At 38.5% G+C, this 18,949-nt stretch overlaps 3 protein-coding genes and 1 non-coding gene across 9 annotated transcripts; 3 read left to right on the forward strand and 1 right to left on the reverse strand.

Annotated features, from left to right (window-relative positions):
* The first annotated feature begins 938 nt into the window (after positions 1-938).
* On the forward strand, positions 939-3,714 carry LOC147479826 (SNAP25 homologous protein SNAP33-like). Its single transcript, XM_086576646.1, has 6 exons — positions 939-1,078; positions 1,264-1,812; positions 2,344-2,437; positions 2,525-2,655; positions 2,753-2,850; positions 3,398-3,714. The coding sequence occupies exons 2-6, from the start codon at positions 1,336-1,338 to the stop codon at positions 3,495-3,497; spliced, it is 900 nt and encodes a 299-aa protein (XP_086432772.1). The 5' UTR covers positions 939-1,078; positions 1,264-1,335; the 3' UTR covers positions 3,498-3,714.
* Positions 3,715-9,223: 5,509 nt separating this feature from the next.
* Positions 9,224-11,610, reverse strand: LOC147479827 (F-box/FBD/LRR-repeat protein At5g56420-like). Of its 4 annotated transcripts, XM_086576908.1 has the most exons (5): positions 11,509-11,574; positions 10,215-11,063; positions 10,082-10,128; positions 9,791-9,967; positions 9,224-9,688 (listed from the first exon to the last, which is right to left on the reverse strand). In XM_086576908.1, exons 2-5 carry the CDS (start codon positions 10,237-10,239, stop codon positions 9,380-9,382), a joined length of 558 nt encoding a protein of 185 aa, XP_086433034.1. In that variant the 5' UTR covers positions 10,240-11,063; positions 11,509-11,574; the 3' UTR covers positions 9,224-9,379. The 4 variants fall into 4 exon arrangements, with proteins under 4 accessions (XP_086433034.1, XP_086433033.1, XP_086433032.1 ...); XM_086576907.1 differs by having other exon boundaries at positions 10,082-10,960; positions 11,509-11,610; XM_086576906.1 differs by having other exon boundaries at positions 10,082-11,063.
* Positions 11,611-11,720: 110 nt separating this feature from the next.
* LOC147479828 (lysine-tRNA ligase) lies at positions 11,721-15,460 on the forward strand. 3 transcript variants are annotated; one of them, XM_086576910.1, is made up of 7 exons: positions 11,721-12,043; positions 12,156-12,305; positions 13,431-13,689; positions 13,773-13,991; positions 14,137-14,279; positions 14,476-14,823; positions 15,052-15,460. In XM_086576910.1, exons 1-6 carry the CDS (start codon positions 11,759-11,761, stop codon positions 14,773-14,775), a joined length of 1,356 nt encoding a protein of 451 aa, XP_086433036.1. In that variant the 5' UTR covers positions 11,721-11,758; the 3' UTR covers positions 14,776-14,823; positions 15,052-15,460. The 3 variants fall into 3 exon arrangements, with proteins under 3 accessions (XP_086433036.1, XP_086433037.1, XP_086433035.1); XM_086576911.1 differs by lacking the exon at positions 15,052-15,460 and adding an exon at positions 14,938-15,018; XM_086576909.1 differs by lacking the exon at positions 15,052-15,460 and having other exon boundaries at positions 14,476-15,018.
* A 271-nt stretch (positions 15,461-15,731) lies between these two features.
* On the forward strand, positions 15,732-15,804 carry TRNAK-CUU (transfer RNA lysine (anticodon CUU)). Its single transcript has one exon. It is a non-coding gene; the product is annotated as a tRNA-Lys (tRNA).
* Positions 15,805-18,949: the final 3,145 nt, after the last annotated feature.

Genomic DNA, 18,949 nt, shown 5'->3' on the forward strand with positions numbered 1-18,949 from the left:
AAATGAACCCAAGCCCACATTGCAATTGCAATGCAAAATGCAAATAGCCGAGATGTGACGAGGCAGGAGCTTTTGTTAGTAAGTTTGCGTGTAATTCGCGAATTTTAATTTGGTCCAAAAATTTTAAAGTTAAAAAAAAACAAAAATTCTTGAAAAAAAAAAAAAATTTGTTTAGTATGTGATGTGTGGTTCAAAATGAATATCTATATTAAAATACTACTTAGAACACTTAATATAATTGTGTATAATTTTGACCTATATTTTGTGAAATAAAAGTGGTTTATATTTACAAATTTTTCATGAATTTTTATCAAAGAAAATCGAATTATACACGAACCAACATATGGACGAATGTTTTATAGCGAATATATGACTATATTTTTCCGAATATTTTAAAATTAAAACTCAATGGATTCCTGTTTTTGTTCCGAATAATTTCCATCCCCGAATTTACTAACTAGGGGCAGATGCCCTTGTTTGACCATGACGTAACTAAAGAAAACTTCTTCACTTTAGCCATTAGCGGCATAAAGACACGCAGTAGTTGATAGAGTCATAACGATGGACTTTATAGTTTAGTTCACCAACTCAGATTTCATTGTAAGTGTTTCCTACCAGTAATAGGCCCCCACGAATGTTAATGAATTCTGATGACCCACACCAACTTGCCCATCTACATCAAGGCAATAATTGTTGGAAAAGTTCAACTTCAACTATTTCCAAACAACAAAACCGGTTGCATCTATAAAACCACTTTCATCACTACCATCTAAAGTGGATCGAGATAAACAATCAAGTTCCAGACGCGTGTAGTGGGTAAACTGGGTATCGAAAACATTATCACCCAAGCCCAACAAGTATTAACTCGGTTCGGGTCGTAAAACCCGATCCAACTTTGAACAAGTGCCTAGAAGGCAGGCTTGTCTGTTTGATTTTTCAACCGTAGACTTGGAAAACATTTTTGCGCGTCTCGTTTTCTCAAAATAAAAAAAAAGTCTGCCAACAACAAAAAAAACAAAGACCTCCTCTCGTTCTTTTGTTTCTTCCAATCTTCTTTTCTCCATAGAAATAATCTCAGGTAACAATCTTTTTTACAATGTTTGTATATAGATAGATGGGTCTTACCTTGTTTTTATGTTGATTGTTGTTGTAATTTGGTATTGGTTTTGTATCTTTGTTCATTTTGGAAGGATTATTATTGGAACATTTTATTGAAACTTTACTTTTTGTTTTTGATATTAACGTTTCAATTTTGTATACCAGTTGTTTATTTTGGGATTCGTTATCATCAACTCCCTATTGATTAGTTCAAGCAATTTTTGAGGAGTTAGAGAGATGTTTGGATTTAGGAAATCACCCAATACCAAGGTTGTGAAACAAAACTCAGTTGAACCTGGATTTCTTGGTTCGTCCAATTCTAATCCATTTGATTCCGACTCGGACTCTGATGCTAAGAAAACCTTTACTCCTGCAAGACGTACTTCTTCGGAACCTGTACTGCCGAATCTTAACAGCAATGCTTTTAGTGATGACGAGGGAAGTGGAGCTTCTACAGTTAGTTATGCTTCGAGAAACAAATACAAGAATGACTTCCGTGATTCTGGAGGATTGGAGAACCAGAGCGTGCAGGAACTGGAGGGCTATGCCACGTACAAGGCTGAGGAGACAACAAAAAGTGTCGATAGTTGCCTGAAGATTGCTGAGGATATTCGAGATGATGCTACTAAGACTTTGATCACCTTGCATCAGCAGGGTGAGCAAATCACAAGGACTCACGAGGCTGCTGCTAACATTGATCAGGATCTCAGTCGGGTATGGCTATTTGTCCCATTTGCTGTTGTATTTTGCCTTGTGACTGGTGAATATAAATAGCGTTGTGAATTTGTGTGTTTTGGGGTGGGGGTGAGGGGTTGAAGCGAGAATATCTGCTTGCTAAACATCTGCTGATATCTTTTTTCTTAAGAACTTACTGTTAAATTGTCTAAGAAAGTTAAATTTGATATAACTGGAACCAAAACATCATTTTTGGTGACAGTATTTAACAATGTATTGCTGTTTAGCTATTATAAGATCTGCAAGTAATGAGTTTTCAGTAAAGATTGTGAACTATGCGTGTGGAGCATTAAGTATATCCACTGGCTTTGGGAATAGGGTCATTTGACCTTTTGGTGGTGATTGAGTGTTTGCCATTAATGTCTCAGCTTGACCTTTGCCTTCGCATGCTCGATATGCTGGAGTACTTATCCCACACTACTACACTGTATAGAGATCCAAATTTTTTTTTTTTTTTTTTGGATTCTTAGTTGCGCTTTCAGTTATTGATAACTTAGCTGCGTGTTTCAGGGTGAGAAGCTATTGGGAAGTCTTGGTGGTATGTTTTCTAAAACATGGAAGCCTAAGAAGACTAAAGCAATTAAAGGGCCAGTAATTACGAGAGGTAATTATCAGATCACATTCAATCTTTGGACTTTACTAGCTGGAAAAGTTTCTCTTTGCTTACCTGAATACCTGTGTTGGGTTGCAGATGATTCATTTAAAAGAAGGGGAAATCACTTGGAGCAAAGGGAGAAGTTGGGACTGGCATCAGTTCCTAAGGGAAGATCGAACCCTCGAAAACCGGCATCTGAACCCACAACTGCACTACAGAAAGTTGAGGTACATCTTGGCCTTGAAAGTAAAACTCACAGCTAAATTCATATTGTTTCTTTTAAACTGATCTCTTTCAACTTTGATCTTTGTGTATATTAAAAAGGTGGAAAAGACAAAGCAAGACGATGGACTGAATGATTTAAGTGACATATTGGGTGAACTGAAGGTTATGGCTGTTGATATGGGTTCTGAGATTGAAAGGTGTGTCCTCGATCCTATAGTGCACAGCTAAGATCAATTGTGTAGATCTCATTGTTTGTCTTTGTATTTTGTTGCTTGTTTGATTGCTCTTTTAGAGAAACAAGTACCAACCGATGTAAAGTTGGTCAAAGCTAAAAAGAAAAACGATATAAAGTTGGTCATTTAGAAGTGGCAGCCTTCAGCTTGAAGATTGTAGAGACTAGAGACAGTAGACACCCTTGTAAATGCTTGGACCCTTGTTGTGATCATTTTATTGTCCATATTTTTCATAAAAACTAGATTGTGGGACTAAGTTAGAGGCTCTGACATTTTATATGTTTTGACGGTTCACTTCTGTGGTGTGTCTGTTGAATTCTATAAGCCAATGTTTATCGTTAATGTTTTAAATTGTTCTAGTTGCATGTATAACTCTTCCTTCCTTTTGTCCTGGGTACTTTTACAAATTTTATTACCAGCAACCAGACCATATTGTGCTTTCTATTTGGACCTGTACTCTGCATGTTACTAAGTTCCATAGTCTCACTTCCCATTTTCTGTTGAACTACAGGCAAAACAAAGCTCTTGATCATCTTGATGATGATGTGGAGGAGCTCAATTTCCGAGTGAAGGGTGCAAATCAACGTGGCCGTCGTTTGCTTGGGAAGTAAAAGCTTCACAGAGCTTACAAGTTAGGGTTTATTACCACAGTATACGTGCTGAGTTTGAGAAGACCCTCTTTTTGTGGAAAGACTTGTTTCTCTTGTTGTATCACTTGTATCTAGCAATTATGAGTCTTTTTTTCATTTTTTAAGTTGAATACAAAAATAATTTCTTGTACATGTCTGTCAAATATATATTGAATGTCCTGTGCTTTTTGGGTCACAATTATAGGAATGCTTCATCTATGATCTGTTTAATTCCTTAGACAATCTTCTCATCATGTTACTTCCGTGTTCTGTTACCCTTGATTTTCTAGGAATCATGATTCTTGGAATCAATCACAACATATATGATAGCATGATTGCAAAACCAATTAATCTTCAAATCATACTTCACAGAGTAGTTAAGAACAATGTGCTTGTGTGTGCAAAACTAGTCCCCGAAAATGAGCCTTCTTGATTTTGAGAAATGGTAAAAGGTTCCTAGGTGTGAATCTGATGTTATAGCAATTGTTTTAATTGTCTGGAAGATGAGGAAAATGTCCAGTGTTTACTATAACATTTTCTCACCGAGCAGAGAGTGCTGTGTTAGAATGTTAGAGATATCACACCCTGCCATGGGACTTGTCTGGCATCACACCGTTTCAGATAATCCCATAACGCAGTTAGTCCTGAAGTTAGTAATGGCGAGAACATTGTGGTTGGATTTTACGTAATTCTTGATTCCCATATACAAGTGTTCGGGTAGGCAACTATATATGTAGGAATGTAGATGGTGTTAGCAAGTTAAGAACAACCAACACGAGTTGTAAAAGGACTGGCTCCGCTGTTCCTGATGAGTTTTAGTTTTGGAGTACTGTGTCCCAACTGTTGGAGTTATCCCTCACATGAGGAGAGAAACTGGAGCTGGACGCAAACAGACATCCGTGAGCAAATCGCACTTCGGACTCCAGTAACATAGAGGCTAACATTGATCAGGATCTCTTCAGACTCGGTAAGCTATTTTCGTCTTTGCTTCTGACCATTTGGTTTTGGAGATAAAACCAAAATCAAGGTTTTGCCTTGTGAACCAAACAAGTGGTTGGAATCAGTATTTAAAACAAAAGAGAGATAACCTTTGACGAGATACAACCACAGAAAGAGATAAAGAGTGATCTAGTAAGGTGGATCAGGGAGATTGTAATCTTCCTTCCCACTTTATTAAGAACTGGCTCTTGTGGAAGTAGGCATCATTGGCGAACCACGGTAAATCTTTGTGTTGTGGTTTGCTTTTCTTTTTTTACATTATTATCTTGTTAATAGTTGTTTAAGAAATGTTAATAGGTTGTAGTTGATATTTAGATTTTGTCCCAAGTTGAATTGTGTTCATACAAGTTATTTTGGGGACAGGTATTGGTGTAATCCCCAACAAGTGGTATCGAGCTTTTTAGCCTAGGGTGTTATCCGAATCTTTGTCGGAAGGTGTTTGAGTTTTCAGTAAAAGATTTGAGGTTAAATAACTTGTAGAGATGGACCATTCCGTGAACACTTTCGTATATGAGTCCAATAGGAAGAACTACACCATCCGGAAAGCCAAGATGGAAGACTTGCTATTTTGGCACTTCCATTGAGAATGAGGGAGTAAAACCGAAAAAGACCATGAGGTTTGAATGGAAAAAGCTTGACGAAAAGCTATTACATTCGACAATGGATAGACAGCGGGGGTGTCTTTCACCATGTGGCCTAAGAAGACTACTGACTTTGCCTATGGAAGAAACTTCGAAGACCTTTATGAGAGGAAGTCGGGATGGAAACAAAGTGCTAGTCGTTAAGAAGTTTGCGAACCACGATCCAAAAGGTTCTTCAATTTCTTAATGAAGTTATCATCAATCGATGCATTTGATGAAGATCAATTTGGGAGACAAGTTGAGGCTTTGTTTCTATTAGGCTCTCTACTTGGGAGACATTAGCGGTTTCTCTACATGGAGCGACCAAGGATGGAATTGTTACCATGGAGATGGCTACCACGCCTTTGTTGAATGAGGAGACTAGAAGGAGTGCAAGAAGCGGGCTCTTCTCATGTCCTTTTCACGGAGAAACGGGGAGAGGTCGGCGGCCTAGAGGTGATGGCGTAAAATCTAGGGGTGAAGCTAGAACTCCTAAAGAGGCAATGTTACTATTGTGCCACCAAAGGTCACTTCCTGATATGAGTCGCAGAACACCGTGAGAAGAATAATGTACATGAAGACATGGTGCACTTTACTAGTTGGAGATACTACCGCACTAGTCGGCGACTGGTGGGAATCAGGTCGATTGTGGTGTGTCTTTGTCTTAGTACCTCATATACCTGGGTGATAGATGGGGGGAGCATCCTATCATGATTCACTACCTACAAAGTTGAATATGGTGAAGTAAGGATGGGTAAAATGGAGTCTCAAGATTATAGGCATTGGAGATGTTCATGTAGAAACCAATGTCGGCTACACCTTGACACTCGGGATGTAAGACATGTCCCCGACATGGCTAAGCCTAATTTCGTACCGGAAATTTGATGATGATGGCTTTGTAAACTCGTTTGGTAAACGGGGTATGGAAACTTTCCATTGATATGGAAAACTTGCTCTCTTTACAAAACACGCTAGTTTGTGTAAAGCGTTTTAATCTTGCGAAGAAGAAGAAGACATCCTAATCCTAATGCAGTGTCACATGGGGCATAAAAGGGATGGAAGTTCTTGCTAAGCAAAAGGCCATGCCGGACATTAAAGGTACATTTAAATACATGTACTCATTGTTTGGTAGGAAAGCAACACTGTCTTTCCAAAGATTCCCGTTTTGTTGACAAAAGGCCCGATAGTGCACTTATGTGGTCCTATGAGTGAAGTCCCACAGCTTCGTACTTCTTGACATTCATTGATGATGCGTCTAAAGATATGGGCCTATAGTCAAAGCCAAGGATGAAGAAAAATTCCACAAAGATGGTGGAAAGAGAGACTGGGAAGTTGTTGAAGTGTATTCGCTCGATAATGGGGGTGGTACATTGGGCCATTTGAAGAGTATTCAGCTTGGATTAAATTGTTTAGTTCCCAGACACAGCAGACAGAATGGAATAGCGAGAGAGAAATGAACCGCACCATTGTAGAGAGGATAAGATGCATGCTATCTCACTCTAAGCTACCTAGAAAATTTAGAAAGCAATGTCCATATTGTGATCAACTTCACCGACAAAGCCTCCGAATAGTGATTATCCGTGAGGGTCTAGAGATGTTGATTATGGATACTTGAGGGTATTTTTGGGTCGCGGGGCATTTGTGCATATTTTAAGATCCAAGCTTGATGACAAAGCCCTTGCATTTTTTCCACTATGGAGATGAAAAGTTTGGTTACAAACTCTCATGATCCGATTAACAAGAAGGTAATCCGATCGAGATGTTGTGTTCTTAGAAGACCAAACCATAGCTAGACTTTGAGGAGGGTGAAAACTCTGTCTTTCACCAATGATTTGTTGATTGGTTCCCGACTTCCTTACGTGGAACGCGTCTGTTGAAATCACAGAGAACCATGAGTTTGAAGCTCATGATGAGAATCCTATTGCTCATTGATGGGATAGAACCTATTGGTATAGAAGATGCATGAGATGCATGAACCACCACCGACCATCCTCCCGATTGGGGCAAGGAGGTCTTTCAACCAGGTATCCCATGTACGTCTGCATCGGATGGTGGAGAACCATGTACTATCAAGAGGCACTTGAAGGTACCCAAAAAGAAAAATGGTTGAACCATGCATGCAAAACATAAGAATCACACTTATGAGTTAGTTGAGAAACCCACGGGAGAAAAGTTCTCATAAGTGGATATACAAAGTCAAGCATGAGGGAGAACAATCCTCACCCAAGGCACAAAGCTGTTGTTGTGAAGGGATTCGTCAAAAGGGATTGACTCGATGAGATTTTCTCTCTGTAGTAAAGATGACTTCTATCCGGGTGGTATTGGGTATGGCAGCAAGTATGAACCTAGAGGTTGAGCGGCTAGATGTTAAGACGACTTTTCTTCATGGAGACCTTGAAGAAGATGTCTACATGGACCGACCCGAGGGGGTTTGAGGTCAAAGGCAAGAGCACCTAGTATGCAAGGTGATAAAGAGCTTGTATGCAAAGACGATTACATAAAGTTTGACTCACAGTATCCTTCCCATCATTGAGTTCGAGATTTCCGGATGGAGATTTCATTGTCTTGTTTCTTTGTGGATGATATGTTGATAGTACCCAAACATCAACAAGATATCCAAGTCTAGAAAATTTGTAAGTCAGATGAAGGATTTTCAAATTCATATTTATGTCACTGTGACAAAAAGAGTTTGTGGCTTTCTCAAGAAAGCTACATTGTCTGTTGAAGAGATTCAACATATCATCTGAATGTCCTTCCTTCGCATGACCAAAGAGATGTGTCTAAGGGGGAGAGATGAAAGCGTTAATGGAAAAGATTCTATGATCTGTTTTTGATGTATGCCATGGTGACTAGACCGGATATTGCTTTTCGCCATTGGGGTGGTATGTTATTTTCCGTGAACATTGGGAAGGTGTTAAGTGGATATTTATCTAGGAAATCATGTTTCTTGGAATCAATCACAACATATATGATAGGCATGATGTTGACTCGATGAAACCAATTAATCTTCTTGGCAATCTAAGTTGCAAAAGTGTGTTGCCCTCTCCAGAGTAGTTATTGCGAACAATGTTGTAAAGAGTTGCTATGGATGAAGAGGTTCTTCGAGTCCCCCTAAAAAAAACAACCTTTTGCTTTTGAGCGACCAGTCCACTCGAAAATCCGAAGTTTTCATTCTAGATCCAAGCACATACATCTGCGTTATCATGGATTAGAGAAGTACTTTCTGAAGACAAGCATTTGTTATCGAGAAGATCCATACCGACAAGAGGGGTCGGAAATGACCAAAGTTACCAAAGTGTTTATGTTTGTAACATTTTCTCACCGAGACAATTGCATGGAGGTAGCCCCCTGTGTTAGAATGTTAGAGATATCCCTCACACCCTGCCATGGGGGCAAACTTGTCTGGCATCACATAGAAGCCTTTTCAGTTCCATAATCCCATAACGCAGTTAGTCCTGAAGTTAGTCAATGGGCTTTGAGAACATTTGGTTTTGGAGATAAAACCAAAATCAAGGTTTTGGAAAACCTAACCAATTCCAAACAAGTCGGAAGGATTGGAATCCCAAAACAAAGAGAGATAACTTTACGTACAACCCCGTAAAGAGATAAAGAGTGATCTAGTAAGGTGAGATCAAAGGAGAGATTGTAATCTTCCTTCCCACTTTATAAGAACCTGCTAGTGGAAGTAGGCATCATTATATGAACCACGGTAAATCTTTGTGTTGTTTTGCAAGTTAATTATTATCAACCAACACGAGTTGGCAAATAGGACTGGATATTTAGATTTTCCTGATGAGTTTTAGTTTTGGAGTACTGTGTCCCAACGTCCATCACCAGGTCCGATTATGAATCTTAAAGTGTGAATCTAAGCTTTGGCTCACAAGTCACACCACAGCGCACCACCATAATTCCGTACTGAATTTTCATTCGAACGGAATCTAAGCAATACTTTCGTTTCTTTGCTTGGATAGCTGTTACTCAAACTTACGTTTTCCTTACCGAGATTTGTCAAAGGCTTGATACAAGAGTTGTTCGAGTCGAGAAAGGATGTGGTTCTGAGAGAGCTTAACATAATGGATGACATGCAAGTACTGGATATACTCCAATCAAGTTCATACTTGGTTAGAGTTTTCAAATTAATGTTTAAAATCTTCTGAGCATTCCAATTTAAGCATCAAGTTGAACGACAGAACGAAAGAAACCAAAGGTGAACTAACTTTATGAAACTCGTTCTATTACGGAAATCTATACAAACAGTATCCCAACACTAGAGGAAGCTCTTTCATAAGTCAGTAGTTTTTTGCCAGTCTCCACCATTTTGTTTTTACGGTTAATGAATTCCGTCATAGTTTCAGAACCCGAATATGAAGCCGTAATAACCAACTTCTCCAAACTGACGGCATTTTCCAGGATGACCTTGACGAATTTCATTTCATTCTCAGATCCTCGAAAATCTTGGATTTCAACAGACTTTAGGTGAGGCAACTTGTACTTTAACCACACCTTCTCTGCTTGAAAATACTTCCCTGTTGTGGTTCCACACTCGTCCTTCGACTTTACAATGATCATTGCACCGAATGTTAAAAACAAGAACTGAAACAACTTGATCCAAATAATTCAAACATTTCAAAGTGCCCTAAAGTTATAGAATATTACCACTTCGTTCACCAGTTTGATAGTCTCTACTTGACGAGAGTGACTTAGTATAGTATTAATTGCAAGAATTTCGGCATTGCTGAATTCAGTTCCTAACTTCAGCCACCTTAGATTACAAGATGAAGCTTGGATGCATTCAAGTAAAGACGGTGCAACTAGCAGCTCGTGAGTGAACGACTAGTTGAAGTATTGTCAAATGAGCAAGATTAATAATATAAGAGATATTGCATTTCATTATATTAACTGAAGAAAAAAGATCAAGAAACAAAGAAAATAAGTAGAAAACCTTACCAGAAGGAAGCGACCCCGCAATGCTAGAGAATGTGCGTTCTTAAGAACTGTAAACAATTGAATTATTGACTCAAAACAAGAAGCCGGCAAACTAACTTTTACATCTTTCAAATGGATAATATCACTCTTAAACCTGATACTTTCTGGAGTACTGTCATCCGAGTTGAGTTCGAGAGAAATCAGGACTGGAGCAAAAATTTCAACTGAGCGAGGATAGTCACCGTTCATTATCAAAGTCTTAAGTTGACAAGCAAATATGGTTATCAACTCGATGTCGTAATCGTCAAAAATGCAGTCCTCTAGAATAAGAGTCTCCAAGGATGGAATAGCTGAAAAAAATGCCTCACCAAGTTGGCCATTCTCAAAACAAACTTCATAAAGATGCATAACTTTGAGAGCAGGTAAACAAATCGAAGCTGAAAGGTTTAGGCTGTTTCCATTCAATTTGAACTCTCTCAATGATTCACAAGTGAATATACAAGGAGTCAGATCAAAATAACCATGGGACTCATTCACGATATCAATGACTTCAACGTTATGATTCATGGAATATCTGATCCATATATTTACCCTGCTTTCACCAACAGACAAGTCGACCAGGTTGAGATGAAGTTTTTGTAGGTGAGATGGATCTCGTAGAATCAGTACAGAGTCGACAAATTTGGTGAAGTCAAATTGTGGCTTCTCTTCTATGGTATCATCAAAGCTCTCATCGAAATACAAGGTGTGTACAAAACGCCAGATGTTTCTCCAATAACTTGATAGAAGGCATGTTCGAACAGCATGTTCCGTTGGAAGAAAAGATAAAATATGATGGAGCACATGCAAAGGTAAGTCACTGATTCTGTCCACTCTATTCCTCATTTCAGGTGAACTATACTGTAAATCAACATTTGCCATGAGCAATGCCAAAAAAAACATACGATGGAACCACTTGGAAGTTTTAGCAGCTGGGATATCACTTTTAAACTAGTTTCCCATTCTAATTAGACATAAGAACTATGAGTAAGTAAATGCAAACTTGGAAAAAAAACAATCAAGAACTGTAGAGTGCAAACTGCTTTTATTTGCATAATTTATAGAGCAAACATTACAAAATGGAATTCCAACATTTACCATCTATCTATGTATCATAATATGTTTTTCTCTAACTTTCCATTCGTAATAGCCACCGAAGTTCATGTGGAATCTGCCTTGCTAGCAGCCTACCATAAAATTATTTCGTTCTGAATTTGTTTTATTTTTTCACCCTCAGACTGTACTTGAAATCAATATCAGAATGAGTGCCATCAAAGGTGCAGGACATTTCTAGTATCCAAACAAACAATGAATACTACTATAAGTTATTAAAAAACGAACAATGAATACTACTACTATAAGTTATTAAAAAAAACCCCTAACAAATGAAGATTTCAAGAAAAACGAACCTCAACCACGCATAGACATCTCCGCCAACTCGTTTTGCACCTCGATCAAAGGCCAATCAGGGGTTTAGCAGAGGGTTTTTATATTGGGCCCCGAGTTTGGACTTGAGTTGGGGTAAAATGGTAAATAGGATCTTAAAATAATCCAAGTAGGACATTCTAGAATCTCCACGTGTCCCAAGTCCAACCTTGAATTATACATATACTACTGGATAATAATAATGGCAGTTTGAAAAAACAAACTGTACAGAAAATGGTGGCAACAACTGCCATTTCTTTCGCTAAATCATGTATCGTGCACAACTCTCACACTTTTAAACACTCAAATACTTCATTTCTGGGTGAGTCCTTGAAGGGTGCTTTTTGTGTACAGTTGGAAACAATAAGCAGGAAAAAAGAGTATGCCAAATATATTGCTGCTTCAACGGGCAACAGTACTACTACTAGGGGTAGTAATGGCAGCAGGTTTTATATCAATATCACTGGTTTTCCTTTCCCTCTTGGGCCTTTTCTCAATAGAAGCACTTTAAGGACTGAGGTGATGAGGACTGTTTTTTTTTTTTTTTTAATACCTCTAGACTTTGTTTTTAATTTGCTACTCTAGTCTAATTATTTAACAACTTAATTGTTTACGTTTGTAATGTTTGAAGGCTGTTAAAAATTGCATATGGCTATTCGAGCAAGAGCAAGGATTAGGATTCAGCAGTGTGTCGACAAATATAAGGATGACAGTGATCAAACTCAAGTCTGGAGGGCTATGGATTCATGCACCAATTGCTCCAACAGATGAGTGCATCCAGGTTACCTTTTTGTTATTAATCATTGTTTATTGATTTTAATTTTGTAGCATAAATATATATATATGAGTTATATGATAGTGATTAAATTACTTGGCAAGGAAAACAACATTCATTTGAAGGACATCAGTAAGGACAATGTTTTGACACATGCATATCTGATATTATTTTGTATTGATGCACACATTGCATATATGATACAACTTGATAGACCACTTTGTTTTCCGAGAAAAAGTTGGAAGACATTCTCTTCAAAGAATTGTTATCGATTTATTACCTAAATGATCAGAATAGTGTCTAACAAGTTATATTAGGTTAGAGAATCAGCTGTGCAAGTTCTTTTAGAGTTTTTATGTATAGCAATGTCCTCCTTCTTCTTGTTTTCCCCAATAATGATAGCAATTTACACATATGCTTCTTGACCAGTTTTCCACATGTAAAACTCCATATGCAGAGCAGTACCTCTGTGTTTCCAATACAATACTGTTCATATTATGATTTACACATGAATAGACAATACCTGTACAAGCAAAGAGAGAAAACCCTTATGGTTTTAAGGAAAGGAATTTATGTGTCACTAGATAGACTACTTTGTTCTTCGAGAAAAAGGTTGGAAGACATTCTCTTCAAAGAAGTGTGATTGATTTATTACTAAAATTAATGATCAGAATAGTGTCTAACAAGTTACATTTGGTTAGAGAATCAGTTGTGTGCAAGTTCTTTGACTTTTTATGTATAGCAATTTCCTTCTTCTCACATTTTTTCCCCAATAATTATAGCAATTTAGTGAATTTACACATGCATCTTGACACATGTAAAACTCCATATGTAGAGTATGTAGCAGTAGTACCTCTGTGTGTCCCATACAACACTGTTCGTATTATGATTTACACATGAATACACAATACCTGTACAACAGTACAAACAAAGAGAGAATCCCCTATGGTTTTAGGGAAACGAATTTATGTGTTACTATTTATTTACATGCGAATGAAATGGTGTATATCTCATTCAGATGTAGTCTAGTTTTGATCGTAATGATTTGCAGAACCCTGTTGAACTGTGTCACATGTTTGTAGCATTATTCACATTGCTTATTTACTGGTTGCCTTCCGTTTGTATTTCCAGCTTGTGAAAGAGCTGGGAGCTCCAGTTGAACACATTGTCCTACCAACCTTTGCTTACGAGCATAAAATTTTTGTTGGCCCGTTTTCTAGAAAGTTCCCTAAAGCTAAGGTATGGGTGGCACCAAGACAATGGAGTTGGCCGCTCAATTTGCCTCTTGAGTTTTTTGGGATTTTCAGAGCAAAAACCTTGAAAGATGAGGATTTGACAACTCCATGGGCTGATGAGATTGAACAAAAAGTCCTTAGCTCACCCGAAGTTGGTAATCTTGACAACAAAAATGAATTCAACGTGATCTTCAGTGCATTTGACATTCCAGATGACTGAAAGAAACTTCTGTTTCAGGTATTGGGCCATATGTCGAGGTGGCATTTTACCACAAGCGTTCCAGGACTTTGTTGGTGACAGATGCCGTTATTTTTGTACCAAAACAGCCACCAGCATGCATAAGTAAAAAATCCCTGTTAGCATCAGCAAAGAATGGTTTGGCCGTGAGGATTCTAAGTAAAGGAAAGGAAGTTTCTAATGAACCAGTTATAGACAATAAAAGGAACCTTCAGAAAGGTTAGCTTACTTATATGATTTTTATATGGACTCAACCTTAATGCTCATGATCAGTTCAGAAAATCAAGTATACAAAAAAAGTGCACTTGAATGCTTTTGTCATTTAAAGCTTTATTATGTAAGTATGCCTTGTCATTTTTCACAGGATGGGAGAGGATGGTTCTTCAAATATTGTTCCTTGGCCCATCAAACCTCTTGGAGCCCAATGCCAGCTTTGCTCAGATGTCACAAAAGTTGATAGTTTCCCCCATAGTCAAGACATTGGTTTTCAGTAAAGTTCCTGAGAAGGTATGGAAAAATTGCTAAATCTGGTATATTGATATGATGATGGTGCATATGAGTATGATATTTTTTTCATGGTTATGCATCGTTGTCTTAAGAAGCTTGGTGTACTGACTGTAGTCACTCGTTGTGCAATGATATTTTGGTCGCACTAAATTCCATTGTGCTGAAATTCAAAATCCCTTTTACATACTTGTTGCAGGTGAGGGATTGGATTAATGGGATCACTACAGACTGGGCATTTAAGAGAATAATTCCAGCTCATTTTGCTGCTCCAATAAAAGCTAGCAGGTCGGAGTTATTAACAGCCTTTGGTTTCCTTGATGACCTCTTGGATGAGCGGTATGTTACGCGACCTTCACTCTCTCTTCTCTTCACATCGCTCATGGGTAAAGCAGCCAGTTACTTTCCTCCCGATGACATGAAGACTTTGTCATCCCTTGATCAGTTCTTAGTCTCTGTTGGAGCTGTAAAGAAGACAGTTTCAGGCAGAAAACAGTGAAGCACTATGATACATAGTTCCCTCCCCCTGTATCTTTTCCCAATTGAGGTATATAAGTGTATGTATATTAGCACTGTCATCACGTTTCCTTCTGTATTGCGCTCTCATAATTAGTTTTTGGCCCTTGACATAAGTTGCCCATGTGAAAACATGGTCGTGCAGAAGCAGGTAGGCCGGATAGGAACAAATTTATATTCAAGCTAAGAATTCAACAAGTGATACTTTCTTCTTTGATTGCTAAAATTGAGCTTGGTCCTTTCCTTTGATTGCAAGCAGGCAATTCAGGCAATGAACACTACCAGGGAAAATCTGTTGATCTTGACAATGTGGATTGAAAGAGCATTATTTTGCAGGTCGTCAAATAAGCAAGTTTTGTACTTGAACTCAGCTATACCTCAATTTTATCCACCTAGACACATGGTACGGTGACAGAAGTTTGTCCCAGAAGCATAATCAAGGAGACGCAATTCATACTCCACAGTCCACACGTTAATCGAATCAGTTGAATATCTAGAATCCTTTGGTAGCAAGCTAGAATCTACAAAATACTACGTATAGTCATTTACTCTGACTGAGCCATATTGGAAGTACTTTAATAAGTTTAATTAGAAAGGATTGCACATATTCCAGAATATGTTTACCTGATGCGCATAACTACAAAAGACTGTTAGGTTCTTCTTTATCATATCATTATCTATGCAATTTACCAATTTTGCTGGTTGGTTAAGCAATTTACTGAAGCATGAGCAATATAAAAACCGTAATATTTGCTCAAGGACAATGTAGATTAGCTCTAGGAAGTTACAGAGTACCATACCATAACCACCACTAACAAATAAAATAAATGCCTGCAATTTAAATTTCCATGGATTGAAACTTTTTAGATGCTAATTTGATTTCAATGGAGGGGCTGTTGGGAATGCTACATAAAATTACTAAGTCAGAAAACGATAAGAGCCCGTCTAGCTCAGTTGGTAGAGCGCAAGGCTCTTAACCTTGTGGTCGTGGGTTCGAGCCCCACGGTGGGCGAGCGTCTGCGTAAGGTTTTGTAGTATATAAAACCAGCACTTTTTGGTCTCGGGATCCAAAACAATCAGCACGCAACTCAAACAGGCCAAAACCAGAACATAAAATAAGGGTAATCGACTTCAGAACTAACGTTTAAAGCATATTGACTAGATTTGTGCTGTGGCCTGTGAGACTACTGATTAAGCTGATTTTCACAATCTACTAAACTGGTTTCTATGATGGATTTGAGATCCACAAAGGTATAGTGAGGACCTGTCTTTCATTCCTAGGACTAGAACCAACCAGAAAAATGTATGGAGCCGAGGTGAGTAATTATGCAGCTGGGGGAGTCTCCTTAGGCAGTGTTAGAAATTTAGAGGGAATTGTGCAGCGCTGAAGGCCAGAGCTGTTGAATTCTCTTCAACTGTTCTGGAAGCTTCTGATCCATGTCCTGAGGCAGAAACAGAACGGTCTGAAGTGACCGATTGGTCCCGTCACCATTGAAAACAGAAGTTAGCCTCAAACCACAGTGCAGGATGTCTGTTCTTAAACCACTCTTGTGAACAGGCTAGACTAAAAATTATCAAAACTAGGCTACCGATATCTGGCAAAAAATCCATGCATCCTCATATGCCCTCGGGATAAAGATTAACAAATGCCTCTTACCAAAACTTTTGCAGCGTCAGTTGGGAATAGGTTCAGAAAATGTTACAGGTGTAACTGCTACACAAACATCACAGACAGCATGTAAGTCTATGGGAGACGAGAGATGCAACAGGCCGGCTTCAGAAAAGGGAATGTGTTAAACAACACTTTTCGATCATATGCACCTCCTACCCTATAGAATAACGGTATAACCATAGTTCGGGATTTCGGAATTCTCGGAATTAGGAATTCCGAAAAATCCAAAAACCAAAATCCATTAAATTTCGACCCTATCACATTTGGAATTTCGGATATTTCGACTCTATATTTAGAATTTCGGTTTTTTGAAAAACTGAAATTCCAGACGGAATTCTGAAGTTTCGTTCGGAATCACGAACTATGGGTATAACACAATAGTCCATTTATTGTCATTTTTAAAAAGAAATCTAAGAGCATCTTTAGGTGAGACATTATCCTAGCATCAAACACCAAATTTTCAAAAATTTGGTATTTTTTCATCTTCAAGAGATACACATGTTGATGAAAACACCAAAAAACACCAAAACGGCTAAAATTTGGTGTTTGCTTTGGTGCTATATCAAATTTCTCTCCCGGCTTTTCCAACCACGCGGTTTTTTGAACACCGCATGGGCTTGGGCTAGAGTGTGGGCTTCAATCACGAGGTTTTGCGAAAACCGCGCAAGAGATTTGAAAAAAGAATAAAGAAGCGGTTTATGAAAAACCACGTGGGCTTGGGCTTCTGTGGCGCGGTTTTGCGAAAGCTGCGTGGGCTATACGACGTGGTTTATCCAAAACCGCATCATTTGATGTTAACTATACCATATTTGATATCGCTCCTGAAGTTAGTTGGCATTTTTTTGGTTTGGTTCAAATATTTGGTGTTTTTTGGTTTCTCTCCTAAGAGCATCTTTAGGAGAGCTACCAAAAAAACACCAAACCAAAAAAACACCAAACAACTTTAGGAGCAACATCAAATGACGCGGTTTTGGATAAACCGCGCCATATAGCCCACGCGGTTTTTCTAAAACCGCGCCACTAAAGCCCATCTTAAAAGCCCAAGCCCACGCGGTTTTGGGAAAACCGCGCAATGTGTCGCACATCAACTTTCTTCTTTATTTTATTTTCCAATCTCTCACGCGGTTTTGGCAAAACCGCGCCATAGAAGTCCAAGCCCATGCGGTATTAGAAAAATCTCGCGGTTTTTCCAAAACCGCGTGAGAGATTTGATACAACACCAAAGCTAGCACCAAATATTGGCTGATTTGGTGTTTGGTTTGGTATTTTTTTGGTGTTTTCATTAACATGTCACTCTCCTGAAGTTGAAAAAACACCAAATTCTTGGTGTTTGGTGTTTAATGCTAGGTTGATATCACTCCTAAAGATGCTCTAACTGTCCAGAAAATAGTATTTTTGCAATCATATTTTGCTTAAGTTAGAGATTTTCAAATTAGTTTTTTTTTTTTTTTTTTTCGAAAATAAGCTAGGGTTAGACAGACCCTCACCTGTATTAAAAAAGAGCTATAGTCTAGTGTACATCTGACCAGAGGCATCTTCCTCCACTATTACAGTCAACTGGTGGTTTAGTGGAGGGGTTAAGAAATTACAAAAATTACAATTTTTCTCATAAAGACTCGGAAGGTAATCAACTGCCCTATTACATTCCCTGAATACATACATGGGTAAAGGACACATACTCAAACACACTCTTAAGATTTTGTATGGCCTGAACTAGGTCCTCGCAAAACCAGGGAGGTTTTTCAAGCTTATTCATAGCTTGGATGGCTCTCTTAAAGTCTGACTCGACTTGTACTTGCTTGATCAACATACTTTCACACAGTCTCAGCCCGACTTCTATGGCCTTAAGCTCTCGATAAATAACAGACTCTAGTCTATAGGCCTCCCCTCCCATTAAATCCAGCACTCCAGCAATCACACCACCTTGCTCATCTCGAATAATTCCACCATACCCGGACCCTTTAGGTGCCACTGAACCATCTGCATTTAATTTCGCCTTGCTTGCCTCAGGCTTATTCCAAAATGTTTGCTTTTGAACTGGTGTGTTCAGACGAATCTGCAAACCAATGGATGAGACTAGCGTTCTCATGTCAGAAGAATCAGTCAACTCAAATAGAATCGTCTGCATATAAGCCTTAAGGTCCCTACACAACCTTCCAAAAACCACTGCCACTGGTTTAGACTGATTTTGGAACCTCTATGCATTTCGCTCCTTCCAAATTGCATCGACCCCAGCACAAATATAGACTTTATACACTTCATAGATAGGACCAAGTCTTCTACATAGCCTGAGGATAGACGACCATTCTCGATTTGCATTGCGAGAATAAGTCGATATATTAAGCAAGTGTTTAATGTTTAGAAACTGCTCATTGGAATTTGTAGAGATGATGTTTATGGTGAGTAGATGATATCTATAAAAAAATTAGATTTGAATTCATTTTCTAGGTGAAGTTTGCCATAGTAAAAGTGTGCCCACTGGTTA

This window comes from Coptis chinensis, chromosome 8 (genome assembly GCF_015680905.1).
Source record: "Coptis chinensis isolate HL-2020 chromosome 8, ASM1568090v1, whole genome shotgun sequence".
Taxonomy (NCBI): Eukaryota; Viridiplantae; Streptophyta; class Magnoliopsida; order Ranunculales; family Ranunculaceae; genus Coptis; species Coptis chinensis.

Bases quoted from the DNA above. Each gene is read 5' to 3' on its own strand.
- LOC147479826 (XM_086576646.1), top strand. From the start codon at position 1,336: ATGTTTGGATTTAGGAAATCACCCAATACCAAGGTTGTGAAACAAAAC. The intron at 1,813-2,343 runs GTATGGCTATTT...TGCGTGTTTCAG, and splicing joins TTGATCAGGATCTCAGTCGG to GGTGAGAAGCTATTGGGAAG. The intron at 2,438-2,524 runs GTAATTATCAGA...GTTGGGTTGCAG, and splicing joins AGGGCCAGTAATTACGAGAG to ATGATTCATTTAAAAGAAGG.
- LOC147479827 (XM_086576906.1), bottom strand. From the start codon at position 11,002: ATGTTTTTTTTGGCATTGCTCATGGCAAATGTTGATTTACAGTATAGT. The intron at 9,968-10,081 runs GTAAGGTTTTCT...TACTTCAACTAG, and splicing joins TGCGGGGTCGCTTCCTTCTG to TCGTTCACTCACGAGCTGCT. The intron at 9,689-9,790 runs GTAATATTCTAT...ATCATTGTAAAG, and splicing joins TCAAACTGGTGAACGAAGTG to TCGAAGGACGAGTGTGGAAC.
- LOC147479828 (XM_086576910.1), top strand. From the start codon at position 11,759: ATGGTGGCAACAACTGCCATTTCTTTCGCTAAATCATGTATCGTGCAC. The intron at 13,992-14,136 runs GTTAGCTTACTT...CATTTTTCACAG, and splicing joins TAAAAGGAACCTTCAGAAAG to GATGGGAGAGGATGGTTCTT. The intron at 14,280-14,475 runs GTATGGAAAAAT...TACTTGTTGCAG, and splicing joins TCAGTAAAGTTCCTGAGAAG to GTGAGGGATTGGATTAATGG.